A 13,410-nucleotide genomic window follows, 5' to 3' on the forward strand; every position below is an offset into this window, starting at 1 on the left:
TTTTAAAACAATTAAATTTTCTTTGAGAAAAATTCATTTTCTTGTATTCCTTAGTTAAAAATACTAACATAATTAAAAACGAATATAAACTGTCGTGATATATTTGGCGCATTTCTTGAAGTGAAAAACAGAATAGATGGAAATGAGAAATCAGTATAGAGGAAAGAGAGAGAAAAGTCTTTAGAAAAGAAGGAGTGGAAAATTAAGAATATATCACTTTGTACAAGAAATTTCATACACTAGAAGGATAGTCATATGGAAAACTATGATGGAGAGCAAGAATGCAATTCAGGAAAGTATGGAAAGTGTAAAGAATGGTAGGGAGCGATAAATAAATAAAGTTAGATGAAGGAAGTAATAAGTAGAAAAGGAAGAAGTGGAGGTACTGTTGGATAGTTTAAAATTAGAATAGAAGAATTAGATACAGTTGAGCGAAGAAATAGAACAGAACTTTAGGTCTTCAATAAACTGTGAAGAAAAAGTGTTAAGGATAAAGTTCAGAGAAATGGAAAAGTAAATTTTAGAAAAAGAAGGCACGAAAAGGGGAAGAATGAGTATTTCCACGGTAACAATGTTTCGTTTTGCATTTTGAAGAAATCATTACATTTAAAATTTAGTTTTTTCTTTTGTTTAATAGATCAGACTCTCGGTGGAACTACTACGAGTTGCAAATTATTAAGTTACAAATAAAGGTAATAAAATAGAATTTGTAAAACTTCTTCCGGGCTTAAGTATAAATTACTAAAATTTTCTTCCTTCTGCTTTCTACATTTTGTGTGTGTGTGTGAGTGTGTGTGTATTCTTTTCTAATCTACTAACGAACTTAAACTGAGAAACCATCGCCTGTAGGATCCAAGATCCATGGATAGTTGTTAGGGCACTCCATACAGGTGAAGAGACGCAGTGTCTCACCGGGCAGTTCTCTCGTCGTCAATGGACACGCGTTGGGCAACGAACAGTAGGGTTGACCCTTGACGTCGCACTTCTCTTTCCATTCCTGGAAATCACGCAACGAGTTGAGTTCAGTTGGGTTCTGCATCCATTGAATAACTTGCAGATTTGTCACGAAGAAGACATCGTTACGCGTCAACATCTCTTCAATGAACTTGATCAGCTCATCGCGATACTCCTTCTTGGACTTGAGCCACGAGGCGTGGAAGTGCAGACCCAATGGAGCACGGTTGCTGTTGTAGTGACGGTTGAAATTGTGACGCAGAAGGCGCGCGAATTGCTCACCTGAGGCGACGTTCGAGCATGAATCCACCATATGACAACCGGGCAACGATTCATCGAAAGTCGGGTCATCACGACGATCCAACTCATTCATGACCATCTCCCAAACTGGATGGCTACGCGATGGACAATTATGTGCATTACCATTACACTTGTGTGGCATGCGGAAGTACAGTGTGTAGGGCCAGATGGGCACACGTCCCAGCGAAGCAGTGATTGAAGCATCGTACACGAAGAATTGATCGGCCATCATTTCGAATTGCTTATTGCCACCAACACGCAAGTATGGAGCACGCATGCCAATTATTGAACCATCAGTGATATTCGCAAAACGTTCAATAATCAAACGAGCGCCAGCCATTTCGGCAAGCCAATCATCGTATGAGCCGCCACTCCAGTAGTTCGGATCATCTTTGTGTGTTAGCGAGAAGACGGAGATCTCATGGCCACGACGATGCAAATCCTGCACAGCTGAGTAATTCGTATATTTGTGCGAAACGAAGAAGGTGCCCTTGATTGAGCAGCCGTTCGGGTTCTGGCGTTGACCATTGAAAATATCTTCGTACAAATCGATATTATCCACATTAACGGCACCGTTGAAGGTGATCGTGATCATCTGTGGCACCTGCACGGGTTCGATGGCGCCGGGAATGCGGGTACCATCAGCAGAGCAGAAGCAATCGGGCAATGCGCACTGTGTGGGGTCACACTCGGGCGCGCGGTTTGGATCGTCATCCACAGCTGCAAAATTTAAATAGAGAAGGTTTGAATAAAAATAAAATAAAAACTGTGGACGAAATGTGGATGTGCTATGAAATCAGGTGCACTACTTACAGCAGGCGTTTTCGTCGGATTCATCCTTGCAGTCGGGCTTGCCGTTACAGAAAAGCTCTTTGTCGAGACATTCACCATCACCGCAGGACAGTTTACCCTCTGGACAGATGGGCTCATCAGTCTTCAATATGGGCTTGACTTTTCGTGGTTCTAAGTTGAGCGAAAGCACAAAAAAAGTTGAATTATTTATTGCCATGAATGAGTGATGATTTACATGCAACTTTAGTTTAGAAATTTATGTTTAGCATACCCATAAAACTATTTACATAGACATACAAAAGTGGTAGAGTTTGTGTAGAGTAGAGTTAGGAGAAAACAAAAACGTGTAAACCGAAAATGTGTTAGTCAGTTATGTGTAACAGCACCAAAACCAAAGTTCTAAAATTTTGATAAAATCCTCCATTGTGCAAAACATTATTACAAAAGTATACATTTTCTCTCATTGTTGAAATAAATGCAGACAATTAAATGTGAATGAGTTTCGGCGGTGGACGTAATTGCCATGTTGACCAAAACATTTGCAATTATGCGCCGTCAAGCCGAAAGCTCTGAACTAAAGTAGCTACTTAAGTACATAGCAAGTGTACAGTGAACGCAAATAATATGTCTACTCTATTTACAGTTATGTATGTATTAGCAAAAATTTCGGATATTATTTTTGTAGTTGTATTTGAGTTTCAGACACTTACTTTCTTTCTCATCGCAGTTAGTTACTTTTGCTTTCCAGTCACAGGTTTGTTTTAAAATATCGAAGGCCAAGCCGGAGGGGCACTGAATTTCTTTCAAACCCGATTTTGTGCATCTATGGGAACACAAAGAGATTGCAAAATGTGTCTGTTGTTAAGGCTTTGTGTACTCGTTATTCTATCTTTTTTGGTTTTTCAAATTTTTATTTAATAAAATATATATTTGGAAAATTTTACAGTAAACTTTTTAGTAACAAAAGTCCTTATATAAAAACTTAAAAAAAAAAATAACAGGGTTCGTTGATTCACATAAAATACGCAGAACTTTGGTTTTTCGACAGAAGTTTTTGATAATTCTTTTTGCGTTATTGTAATTACAAATATATGCTAAGTAAAGATCAGGAAAGTATATACGAAAAGTATTCGCACACATGGAAAATAAAGGAAACATAGAATTTGTTAGTTACATGTAAGGAGAAACAACGAGAACGAAATAAATATAAAAACATAGAAAACAAGACAACCAACATGAAAATAAACAAATGTAGTACGAACATACAATATGCCAGCTATGACAGTTGAACTGACAGTTAGAAGAGTGCAACAGTGCGGCTAAAACCACCAGTTTGAAGTTAGAAACAAAGACACAGCGCCTCGCCAGTAAACGAAATAAAGTCGGCGCTAAAAATAATTTTCACATTTTTGGCAATTATGTCGCAGAAAGCAAAAAATTAAAGAAAAACTATACATTTTTTTGCGGTCGACATTATTTTCTTTAATGGCAAGGCACAGAGTATGAAAAAATTTTGGGGCACTTAATACGAGTATGTAATGTACGAGCAGATGACACACAACGAAAAAACAAAAAAAAAAACCGCATATTAAACAGGTTAATATGTATGTATGTAAGTATGCGTATGCAAATTTATTTACTTTTTTTGTGCCAATGTATTGTGGAATTTTTAGCATTAAATTTTTCTCTTTGCACAATTTCTCACTTTTTGTGTGCAGTGTTTACTAAGTAGTAGTATTTATGTATGGAGATTGAGGACAACGAATAGAAAAAAAACAACAAAAAACAAACAAACAACAACATCACTGAACTTTCAGGCCAGACCATACACGGTCGACTTACTCTCAAGTTGATCACAATTCTTGACATTCGACTTCCAATCGCATGTCTGCCGTGTGATATCGAACGCCAGGCCGCCAGCGCATTTAATATTGGCTAGGCGCGTGCTGCCATTTTCACCGGCGTTGTCACATCTTCAATTTGCAAAGAAAATGTCAACATTAATATAAAAACAAGCAAACGCTAATAAAGCCTACACAAGTACAAGCATAAGAAGTTACTTTTTTTTGATGTGAAAAACTTCCTGTATTTTTACGAATTTAAATTTCATATTCAGGACTTTTTATGTATTTTTAATTTTTTTTTTTTAATTTTGAAATGTGATTAGATTTTTTTACTATTTGTGAAAATTTGAAGCGTACCTGTAAACCTCACGGCAATCGCCTTCTGTATCCAAACGGAAGTACTCATCAGCGGGTCTGTCGGAGCACACCTCTTCAACATCTACGCCCTCAAGTTTGTCTCTGGAGTCCTGGCAAGTTGCTGTATGGAGGAAATAGTGGAAAATTAAAAAAATTATTAGATATGTAAAAGAAGTTCGAAAATGAGGTTAAGGTAGACTTTGAGAGATAACAGCTAAGAACCTTTGAAATAAAAAGGCTTAATTAAATAGCTTTTGCAAGCTTTATTTTTAGATCATTAAATGACGATCTTCTACAGACTTCTTTTTATATTTAAAAGACCATAAAATATCAAAATGCAGTAATTTATGATTTAAAAGTTAGAAGTTGTTAGGAAGGCTAAATTAATTTGTTAAGAAATTAACAAACTGTTAAGTCGACTTCAGTTTTTTTTGTCAAAAGTTCCCAGGAATGTTCGCTGCTGGAGTTTATAAAGAATTAGAAAAAGTGAAATAGAATAAGGAAAAATTAATAGATAATAATAAAGTAAAAATAAAATCAAGTGTTAAATAAAACATTAATCAAGAGATTTCACTGTGTAAACTAAGTATTACATGATAAATACAACCCTGTAGTATGTGATAAATAAAATATATTAAACCTACAACTGTGGACGCTAAAATAACGCTGCGATTATAGGTGCCGTACCCTAGCCTTAATCGTAACCATAACAATCAGATGTTGTAATCAAACATCTGGACATCACTGTAAACGATTGTAGGTGGCGCACCATAACGCCGTAACCATAACAAGCCGTTTGCATCTATTGAATTTTGTTTTTTTTTTCCATAACCGTAAGCAGCTGTGCAATACTTTTCATTTGTTTTGATATTTGCGATAAAAAATTGAGTATTAGAAATGAGTGTCGAAAAATTAATGGACTTAGTGGAAAGTTATCAATGTTGTTAAGACAATATGCAAATGTTATCATTAATTCTACTTCAACAACGGCTGTTTAATGTTACGGCATGACTAATCGACAAATACTGCTATGTTGCTGCTATGGTTATGGTTACGGCTATGACGTTATGGTTACGGCACCACTAATTGCAGCTTAAAAGGAAGATCATCCACAAAGTAAATGCTAAGTTAAGATTAGTTAAGAAAGTTAAGTTAAGTTAAGATAAATAATGTAAATTAAGTTTACACTAACTGAGAAGAATCCAAAATCTACTGGTTCACTTGTTTCATATGGTAAGTGAAGTTAAAAAAATAAAAACTAATTTTTGCAATTTCATTCGGGAATTTCAACTAAATTGGATTTAAAAGTTAGTCATGATACCCAGATTTTAAAGAAAAATGCGAAAAAGTGTCTATAGTAATTTTAGAATTCAAAATAAATCTAAGTAAAAAAATTATAAACAAATTCACAATTAAATGCAAATTGCTTGACAGAAGCCCTTCCGAAAAGCATTTGAAAGGACATTTCAGTATAAAGGAATCCAAGGAAGGTGAAGCTTTAAACTCTACAAAGAAAATAAGTCTGGCTTCAGACTTTTAGGGGCTTAGATAGGTCAGAAACCGCAAACAAAGCCTTTGATAATTGGCTTCTTAAGTTGCATTACTGCAGAGTTAGTGGAGGCAGCCACTTAAATGAAGTTGCTCCAGTTAATAAAAAAGTATACATCTTGAAGAATATTGCAAAGTATTTTGTTTCTAGCTGTCGAGCTGGGCCTGCTTCACGAGACGTTCGTTTAATTGAACTTAGGGGAAAATAAAGGAAGGTAAGTGGTGTTGCAATGGGTACACCGGGTGAGTGAGTCTTCTTACATACACCGGGTTGGAGTGTGTAATAAACCTTCAACTCAACTCAATTTATAGTAATTAAAAGAGTTTGACGATCTCTGTTCTAAGTCTGGTATAAAAAAAAAAATTGTTATTAAATTATTGCGAATGAGCGAAAGGCGGCAAGCTCTGACAATTGTTGGCTTTTCAGTGATCTGTAAAAATACTGCCGTGCAATTTATGTTAAGGGGGGAAGCTGGTCTAGAATTTTGAAAAAATCGAAAAATTTTTTTTTGTCTTAAAAGGTGCTTTAGGGTCTTAGAAATAATATACCAAATGAGGGATGCCAGCAAAAATGTCTAAATGCCCAAATTTTTCATTCGACGGCAGTGCCTCGCAGGTATGCCCCGAACGCTAATTACAACTTTAAACGCGTTTTTCTCGAAATCACTTTTTTTAAACTGGCCGAAGACATAACTGGAACAAATCTTTACCGATTCTTACGAAATTTTGACAATACATTCGAAATACCTTTCTCCGGAGACGTACGTAGGATTTTTTATTTATATTACATAGTTTTTTTTTTAATCAACAATTTTATGTCGTTCTTTATAGTGAAAATTGTAACTTTTTGTTCAAACGTGCACCATTTCGGGAAAAAACAAAATATCGAAAAAATCCTACGTACGTCTCTTTCTGTTGTTATATAGAAACTAAAAAAATTTTATTTTTTGATCCAGGACAAAAATTAAGGAGTTTACGTCTTCGGCAATGGACCCACTAGAAAAAAAGGCGCCTTAGGAGAACTGCTGGACAGCGGCCATTTTGAAATTAATTCAGACGAAAAATTTTGTATTTGTACCATGAAAGCTATATTATTAAACCTATTTCACAGATTTTCGATTGATTCCTTTGTTGAGTCAAAATAAATTCATAAAATATGCCCATTTTTTGCGATCTAGACCAGCTTCCCCCCTTAAATAAATGCTTCTGAAAGCCATTGCAAGTTCTCTCGCAGTTCATGATTTTTAAAGCATTTGGTGCTTTTAGTGCTTCAACTGAATTTAGCACTTTATTTAAAAAAAAATATGATAAATAACCTAAGGCATTGCATATCAGATAATTAATGCAATTTGTAGGTAATGAATATTTATAATATACAATTAACACATACATACATACATGCATGCATGCATGCACAATTTACCGCATTTATACGCTTCTACACTCACCTACATACATATGCATTAACATTTTTCCACATAACGAATCTGAAAGGAGAAATGCTCTCAGCCGTTGCAGACTGGTAATGGTTGGTACTATCTACATTTCGAGATAAACACAAAAGTTGTGTTGGAAAATATCAAACCATTAATGCCATTAAACCGGTTACGGCTCGGTTGTTCGGACTGCCGCAGCAAAACACACACAAATACATCTATTGATGCCGATAAAAAGTAAAAGTTATGCGGCAGCAGCAGTAGCGGTTGGCGAACGTGTTGCCAAAGCTGCAGCATCTAAGCATTGTTTGTGCTACCAACAAAATCTACTAATATGTACAAGAAAATCAACAACTCGTTTTACAGATTACGAACCGATTGCATAAAACCGATTATCAAATGGAATAAGAAAAGAGTGTAAACAACTTGAACTGCTTTTGTGCGTTATTTTACATTTCAAGTGGAAAAAGCCGAAGGCAAAATTATTATAATTTTTTTTTTGTTCTGCAGAGGTGGCATCATCTATTGTTTATGTAAATATTGAATTTTGGGATAAGCGATTATTAATTTATTAGGGAGATTTGCAGTCAAAGTGAGGCCTAATCTGGTATTTCTTTTATACTTGTACATGCACACATACATGTACATACACGGGTACATAAATACATATGAATGGGTGCACACTTGCGTGAACACAAACATAATTCGCTAATTAATTTTGTGCGGTGTGGAAATACAAACTGGTATTGGATCAGTTGTGGTTTTACTGGCCTTAATAAAATCACCGTTTTGCATAATATTTAGATTTTAATGAAGAGCTGTAATCATTAATTATAATATTGAAGCCAATTGTGAATTTCGAGCTGCTAACTGGTTGGTTTATAATTATAATGATTTTTTAATGGCTTCTTGGAGCTTGAAATAGTTAAACGCCTGTCTTATGCAATAATGAATAATTTAAAAAGCGATTTTAATTTTAAACTCACTCGAGATTTCGATTTATTTAGCAATTTATTAGAAAGTAAAATTGAAAAATGCATTTTTTATGCAGCAATGAAGTGAATTTTTTAATAGACGAAGATTAAAAAAAAGCAAAAAAATTATTTGGAACTGTAACAAATAGTTAAATTTTTTTGTACGTAGTAATAAATATAATAAAGTAATAGTAGATAAATTCTTTTGAAATAAATTATTATGATAATTGTATTTATAAAAATTGAAATAATTATGTGAACATTTCAATAAAAAAATGCACTTTCTAATAAATAGGATATTGATTATTTATTAATAAGGACTCAAGCCTAGTTTGCAATTTATTAAATTATTATTACAATAATAAGCGGCCGCTGTAGCCGAAAGGGTTTGTGGGTGACTGCCAGTCGGAAGTGCGTTGGTGCGAATTTCCGTGCAGGATACATCAAAATTATAGAAAAACAGGCGATCGCTCCTCGGCCGGCAATGGCAAGCCCCTGACTGCCACGAAAAGCTCTTCATAAAAACCATTTGCTGTTCGAAGTCGGTTTAAAAATTCTAGGTTCTTCCATTTTGTGCAACAACATCTAGCCACAAATAGAAGGATAAGCTCGGCCAAATAGCTAACAGAAGTGCGTATGCCAATTATCACTTTTTTATGATAAAAGTTTCAATTAAAAATTTTTATAAAGTTTAAATTCAAATTTAAGTTTTAAAATTAAAAACAATTTAAATTGAAATTTTTTAAAATATTATTGCAAAAAATATTAACACTCTTCATAATTTTTATTGAATTTCGCAAGTCATTAAAATATTTAGTTCTTTTGAAATAAAGATTGTAATATTAATGCAATGAAGGCTTAAAAAAATATTTATATATTTTTAATCAACAATAATAAAAATAACCAAAAAAAATAAATTTATTATATTATATAATAATATCCACTTTAAATGGTTCCGACACATGGCTTACTAAATAATTAAAATAAAAATAAAAAAGGAGTACAAAAAATTGGCTACAAATAGCAGGGAAGGCCAACATTTAATTTTTTAATTTTTTTGCTTCATAAAATTTAAATATAGATTCATAAAAATTAAAAATAAAATATAAATTTTAATTTAATTAAAATCGGTATTATTAATCACAAATAAATTGAAAAAGCAACAAAAACAAAAAAACACAAAAACAATTATATATATATATATATATACATATATAATTGGCGCGTACACCCTTTTTGGGTGTTTGGCCGAGCTCCTCCTGCTATTTTGGTGTGCGTCTTGATGTTGTTACATAAGCCGACTCCGAACGGCAGATATTTTTATGAGGAGTTTTTTCATGGCAGAAATACACTCAGAGGTTTGCCATTGCCTGCCGAAGGGCCACCGCTATTAGCAAAATATTTTTCTTAATTTTGGTGTTTTCACCGAGGTTCGAACCAACGTTCTCTCTGTGAAATCCGAATGGTAGTCACGCACCAACCCATTCGGCTACGGCGGCCGCGATAACAATTAGATCAATAACAATTAAAAATTGAAAGGCTTACAACGAACTTCTTCTTCAACTCATCATTATGTTATCCCACAAACAAGCGGAATTGCCTGAATAACAGATCTTGGAATCGCCAATCACCTATCTTTCGTCGACTGTTATTATGAAAAAATTCCCCTACTTAATTAATGTTAATGCTATTAACTGTTCTTTGTCCATAGCTGATTATGAATAGAGAGCCATCGGCCAATATGTTATGCGTGACCAGTTGACAAGTATGATAGAATACCAGATTGCGCCCTCCCAGTTAGCAGTTGCTATAAAGTTGTGTGGGGAGTTAATATTTACTTTGGCACCAGTTCATTTATTATTTTAAGATGAGGACGATAGTCTAAGCTACTAGTGCCTTTAGTAATTCAATAAAATTATTCATAATTATTATTCCAATAAATAAATAGTCAAAATAAATTTAAATATTTTATTTATTGGAGCTTTGTGTGGGGAGGTCGTTGATTGCAGTTGATAAGAGGCTTCTTAAATTCTTCGAAATGGTATAATATTTTAAAATATCTTCTGATAATAAAGTAGTCATTAAAATTCTAAAAATGTTTGGAGGTAGTTATTGAATTTAAGGGCAGATGAGCTATGAAACCCAATAAAATTAATCTTATTTTTTGAATTTTTCATTCTTTAGTTTTAAAAAGCATTCATGCTTTAACTTAAGCAAATTTCTTGCAACACCCTCATCGCTCACACACAAAGAATTACATGCATACTCACACATACATATATGTGTAATATATAAATTTAAGGTGCAGTAGTTACAAGTTTTTCTTCAACTCGAGTTCCCAAAGGCCATCTAAGAATTTGAAGTGGAATCTGTTACGAGAGGCCGCACCTTCAAAGGTAGCAGACAAAGAGATATGTAACCGCATATGTTATTATGTGTGTGAACATGTGGATACATATACACATCTGTATGTGGGTTTTGTGCATGCAAGTGCAGTCAAATGTAGGCAAAAAAGCGAGCAAGCAACCGGCTGTAATGGTACGAGTAACAAATGAAGCCAACTAATTGAAGTCACAGTTCGAAACATTGCATGGCTTTAACGATTTATTAAAAACAATTCGTGCTTGTGAAGGCGTGTGAGTGAGTGAGTTTGTGTTGAAGTGAGTTAACTCGTCCATATTTTTTTATTGTTATTTGCAAATACCAAATCAATTTTTTGCTGCACTGCAATTTAACTTTTGCCATTCTCAATTGTAAGCGTTTAGATTCAAATGTCAATACGTATATGTGCATGTATATATGTATGTACATATGTATGCATGTGGTTAAGTACGTATTTGATTGCGTTTAGCCTTTAGTTGTCAACCTTGATTTTTTCTTAACCAGCTTGATGGACATCGACAATAATAAACCAGTTTGCGGATAATTATTGGTTTTTTCTTTTGTATTATTTTTTATATTATAACAAAAAATTATGAAAATTTATACGTTTTATAAAATAAAAAAAATAAAAATGCAAAAAACATATTTTTCCAATTACAGAAATGTTAGGTACGGAAGTTAAACAATAACAACAATTAACAATTGCTAAATGTACCGCTACTGTTGCTTGCTTTTCTGACCTCAACAACAGGACAAGAGTGATCTAGTCTGTTAAGTATTTCTACTGTGTGTTGTTATTCTGACCTCAAAAGCGGGATAACAGCATTGCAGTCTGTTAACTATTTGCACTGTTGTTTGCTATTCTCATCTCAACAACAGCATTGCCGTATGTTAGCTACTTCCACAGTTGCTGATGATTTTGTTCTCTTCATTTTGGATGGTAGTACTTTGGACTGTGGCCGCCGTAGCTGCATTCGGTAGGGATCGGGTTCGGAACGTGCTGTGAGAACGAAACACCAAAATAGTAGACATTTTTTTTCCTAATAGCGGTCGGCCTCGGCAAACAATGGCAAACCACCGATTGTATTTCTGTACGGTAAGTCCCTCTATTTGTAGAAAAACATCAAGAAGCATGCAAGGGATGTAAGGGCTAATTATATGTACTATATATATATATATATATATATATATATATATATGTATTTGACGATATATGCAGGCATATTCAAACGATTCTTAAGTTCGAGAAATTTGTTTTTGGTTTTAATTTAACATAAGCATGTAACCATAATATGTGAGTAACAGTTTAATGCATGAAAAAGAAATATCTAAATAGTTGGCTAAAAATAAAAGTATACAAAATAAAATACATAAAAATAAATTAACTAACTCATATAAAAACAAATAAACGTTTTCTTAGAAATAAATAATTGGTTGCAAGTTAGTGGGGAAAAGTTAAAGAAAATTGTATAAGCATCACTTTTTAAAATTATTTTAAAATTTTTAATTATGATTGGAAAAAATTTTAATTACTTCACTTAACTGTATTAAAATAGAGTTACGTTTTTTTTGGTTTTTTTTTCAGATAACTGGAAACACGATGTGTATAAAAGGAGCTCTATCACTCAAAGTTGGACGACATAATTGGAGACTACATCACTTCCGGTTGAAATCACAGAAAACAAATATTAATTATTGAAAATCCATTAACGCACACGCCATTTTTTATAGATTAACAATACATTTCTTGAAATAAAAACGCGGCAACGAAATTTGTGTTAAAAGAAATACTTTTTTTTTTAACTTTAACTCAATTTAAAAAAATTTTGTTTTAGGAAAAAATTTTTTACGAAACCAATTTTTTTGAGGAAAAAATGTTTAAAACGAAAAACAATGTTTTTTTAATGTAAAAATTTGAAGCTTCAGCAAAAGTAACGTTCACATATACTTATAAATACACACTTTCCTTTAAATAATATACTCATTTTATTTTTATATAACCCAGCAACGGTACATTCCTGTGTACTTTAATTTAAAATTAATTTAATTTCATTAAAAATTCATTTCCTTCTTTTTCTTACTCACCCAGCGCACAGCACAGCAAAAATATAGAGAAAATTGGCAACACACGCGCCATATTGCGTATGTGTTTCCACTAAAACTAAACTGAAATTTATGGAAAAAATTTGATTATTTATGAAATTTCAAACTTTAGTAATATTTTGATGAAACTCTAATTTACTTTTATAAAATTTGGTTTATATCTTCAACTGGCAGCTCTCGAGGTTTTCACTCGATACACAGCCACGCTTACACTAGGTGTTGGCCACTGGCAACAAGTTCTATTTATTAAGATGGCCAATTCAGTGGGGCAGTGTGGTGAATTTCTTGTAGTATGCAAGTAGCGCAAGAAAATACATAAGAAAACTGTATTTCGAAGGGGCAAGTGAGAGCGAATCATAGTGAGAGTTAAAAGAAGAGGAGAGAGAGAAAAGAGAGCCAGAGAGAGGGAGAGACGGAGAGAAGGAGGAAGAAAATATAAGCAAAAATTTGAAAAGTCAGAATTCGCAGAAATCATTCGTAGCTTACCTTGGTTGAGTATGGCAGAGTTTGGTTATAGGTGGAGTGAAGGTATTGCACACAATTTAATTAAAAACTTGTATTAATAAAAAAACGAGTATTTATTTTAAGATTTCGTAAAAATTTGTGTATGTGTAATGAGCGTCAAAAATTTGTTGCCAGCAGTATTTAAATTTCATTACTCAAAACATATACGTTTTTGCCAAATCCTGTTAAAGCGCTCTCAAGTTATACTTACCATGC

General features: G+C 33.4%; 1 protein-coding gene across 2 annotated transcripts; it reads right to left on the reverse strand.

Moving 5' to 3' along the window:
- Nucleotides 1-208: 208 nt before the first annotated feature.
- On the reverse strand, nt 209-12,931 carry LOC128861033 (chitin deacetylase 1). Of its 2 annotated transcripts, none has more exons than XM_054098906.1 (6): nt 12,830-12,931; nt 12,673-12,753; nt 4,248-4,368; nt 2,757-2,869; nt 2,068-2,217; nt 209-1,974 (listed from the first exon to the last, which is right to left on the reverse strand). In XM_054098906.1, the coding sequence occupies exons 2-6, from the start codon at nt 12,722-12,724 to the stop codon at nt 824-826; spliced, it is 1,587 nt and encodes a 528-aa protein (XP_053954881.1). In that variant the 5' UTR covers nt 12,725-12,753; nt 12,830-12,931; the 3' UTR covers nt 209-823. The 2 variants fall into 2 exon arrangements, with proteins under 2 accessions (XP_053954881.1, XP_053954880.1); XM_054098905.1 differs by lacking the exon at nt 2,757-2,869 and adding an exon at nt 3,889-4,019.
- Nucleotides 12,932-13,410: the final 479 nt, after the last annotated feature.

This window comes from Anastrepha ludens, chromosome 4 (genome assembly GCF_028408465.1).
Source record: "Anastrepha ludens isolate Willacy chromosome 4, idAnaLude1.1, whole genome shotgun sequence".
Lineage (NCBI taxonomy): Eukaryota > Metazoa > Arthropoda > Insecta > Diptera > Tephritidae > Anastrepha > Anastrepha ludens.

Coding starts and splice junctions, on each gene's coding strand:
- LOC128861033 (XM_054098905.1), bottom strand. CDS start 12,724: ATGGCGCGTGTGTTGCCAATTTTCTCTATATTTTTGCTGTGCTGTGCG. Junction 2,218..3,888: donor GAATTGTGATCAACTTGAGA/GTAAGTCGACCG, acceptor CGCTCAACTTAG/AACCACGAAAAGTCAAGCCC. Junction 1,975..2,067: donor ATCCGACGAAAACGCCTGCT/GTAAGTAGTGCA, acceptor TAAATTTTGCAG/CTGTGGATGACGATCCAAAC.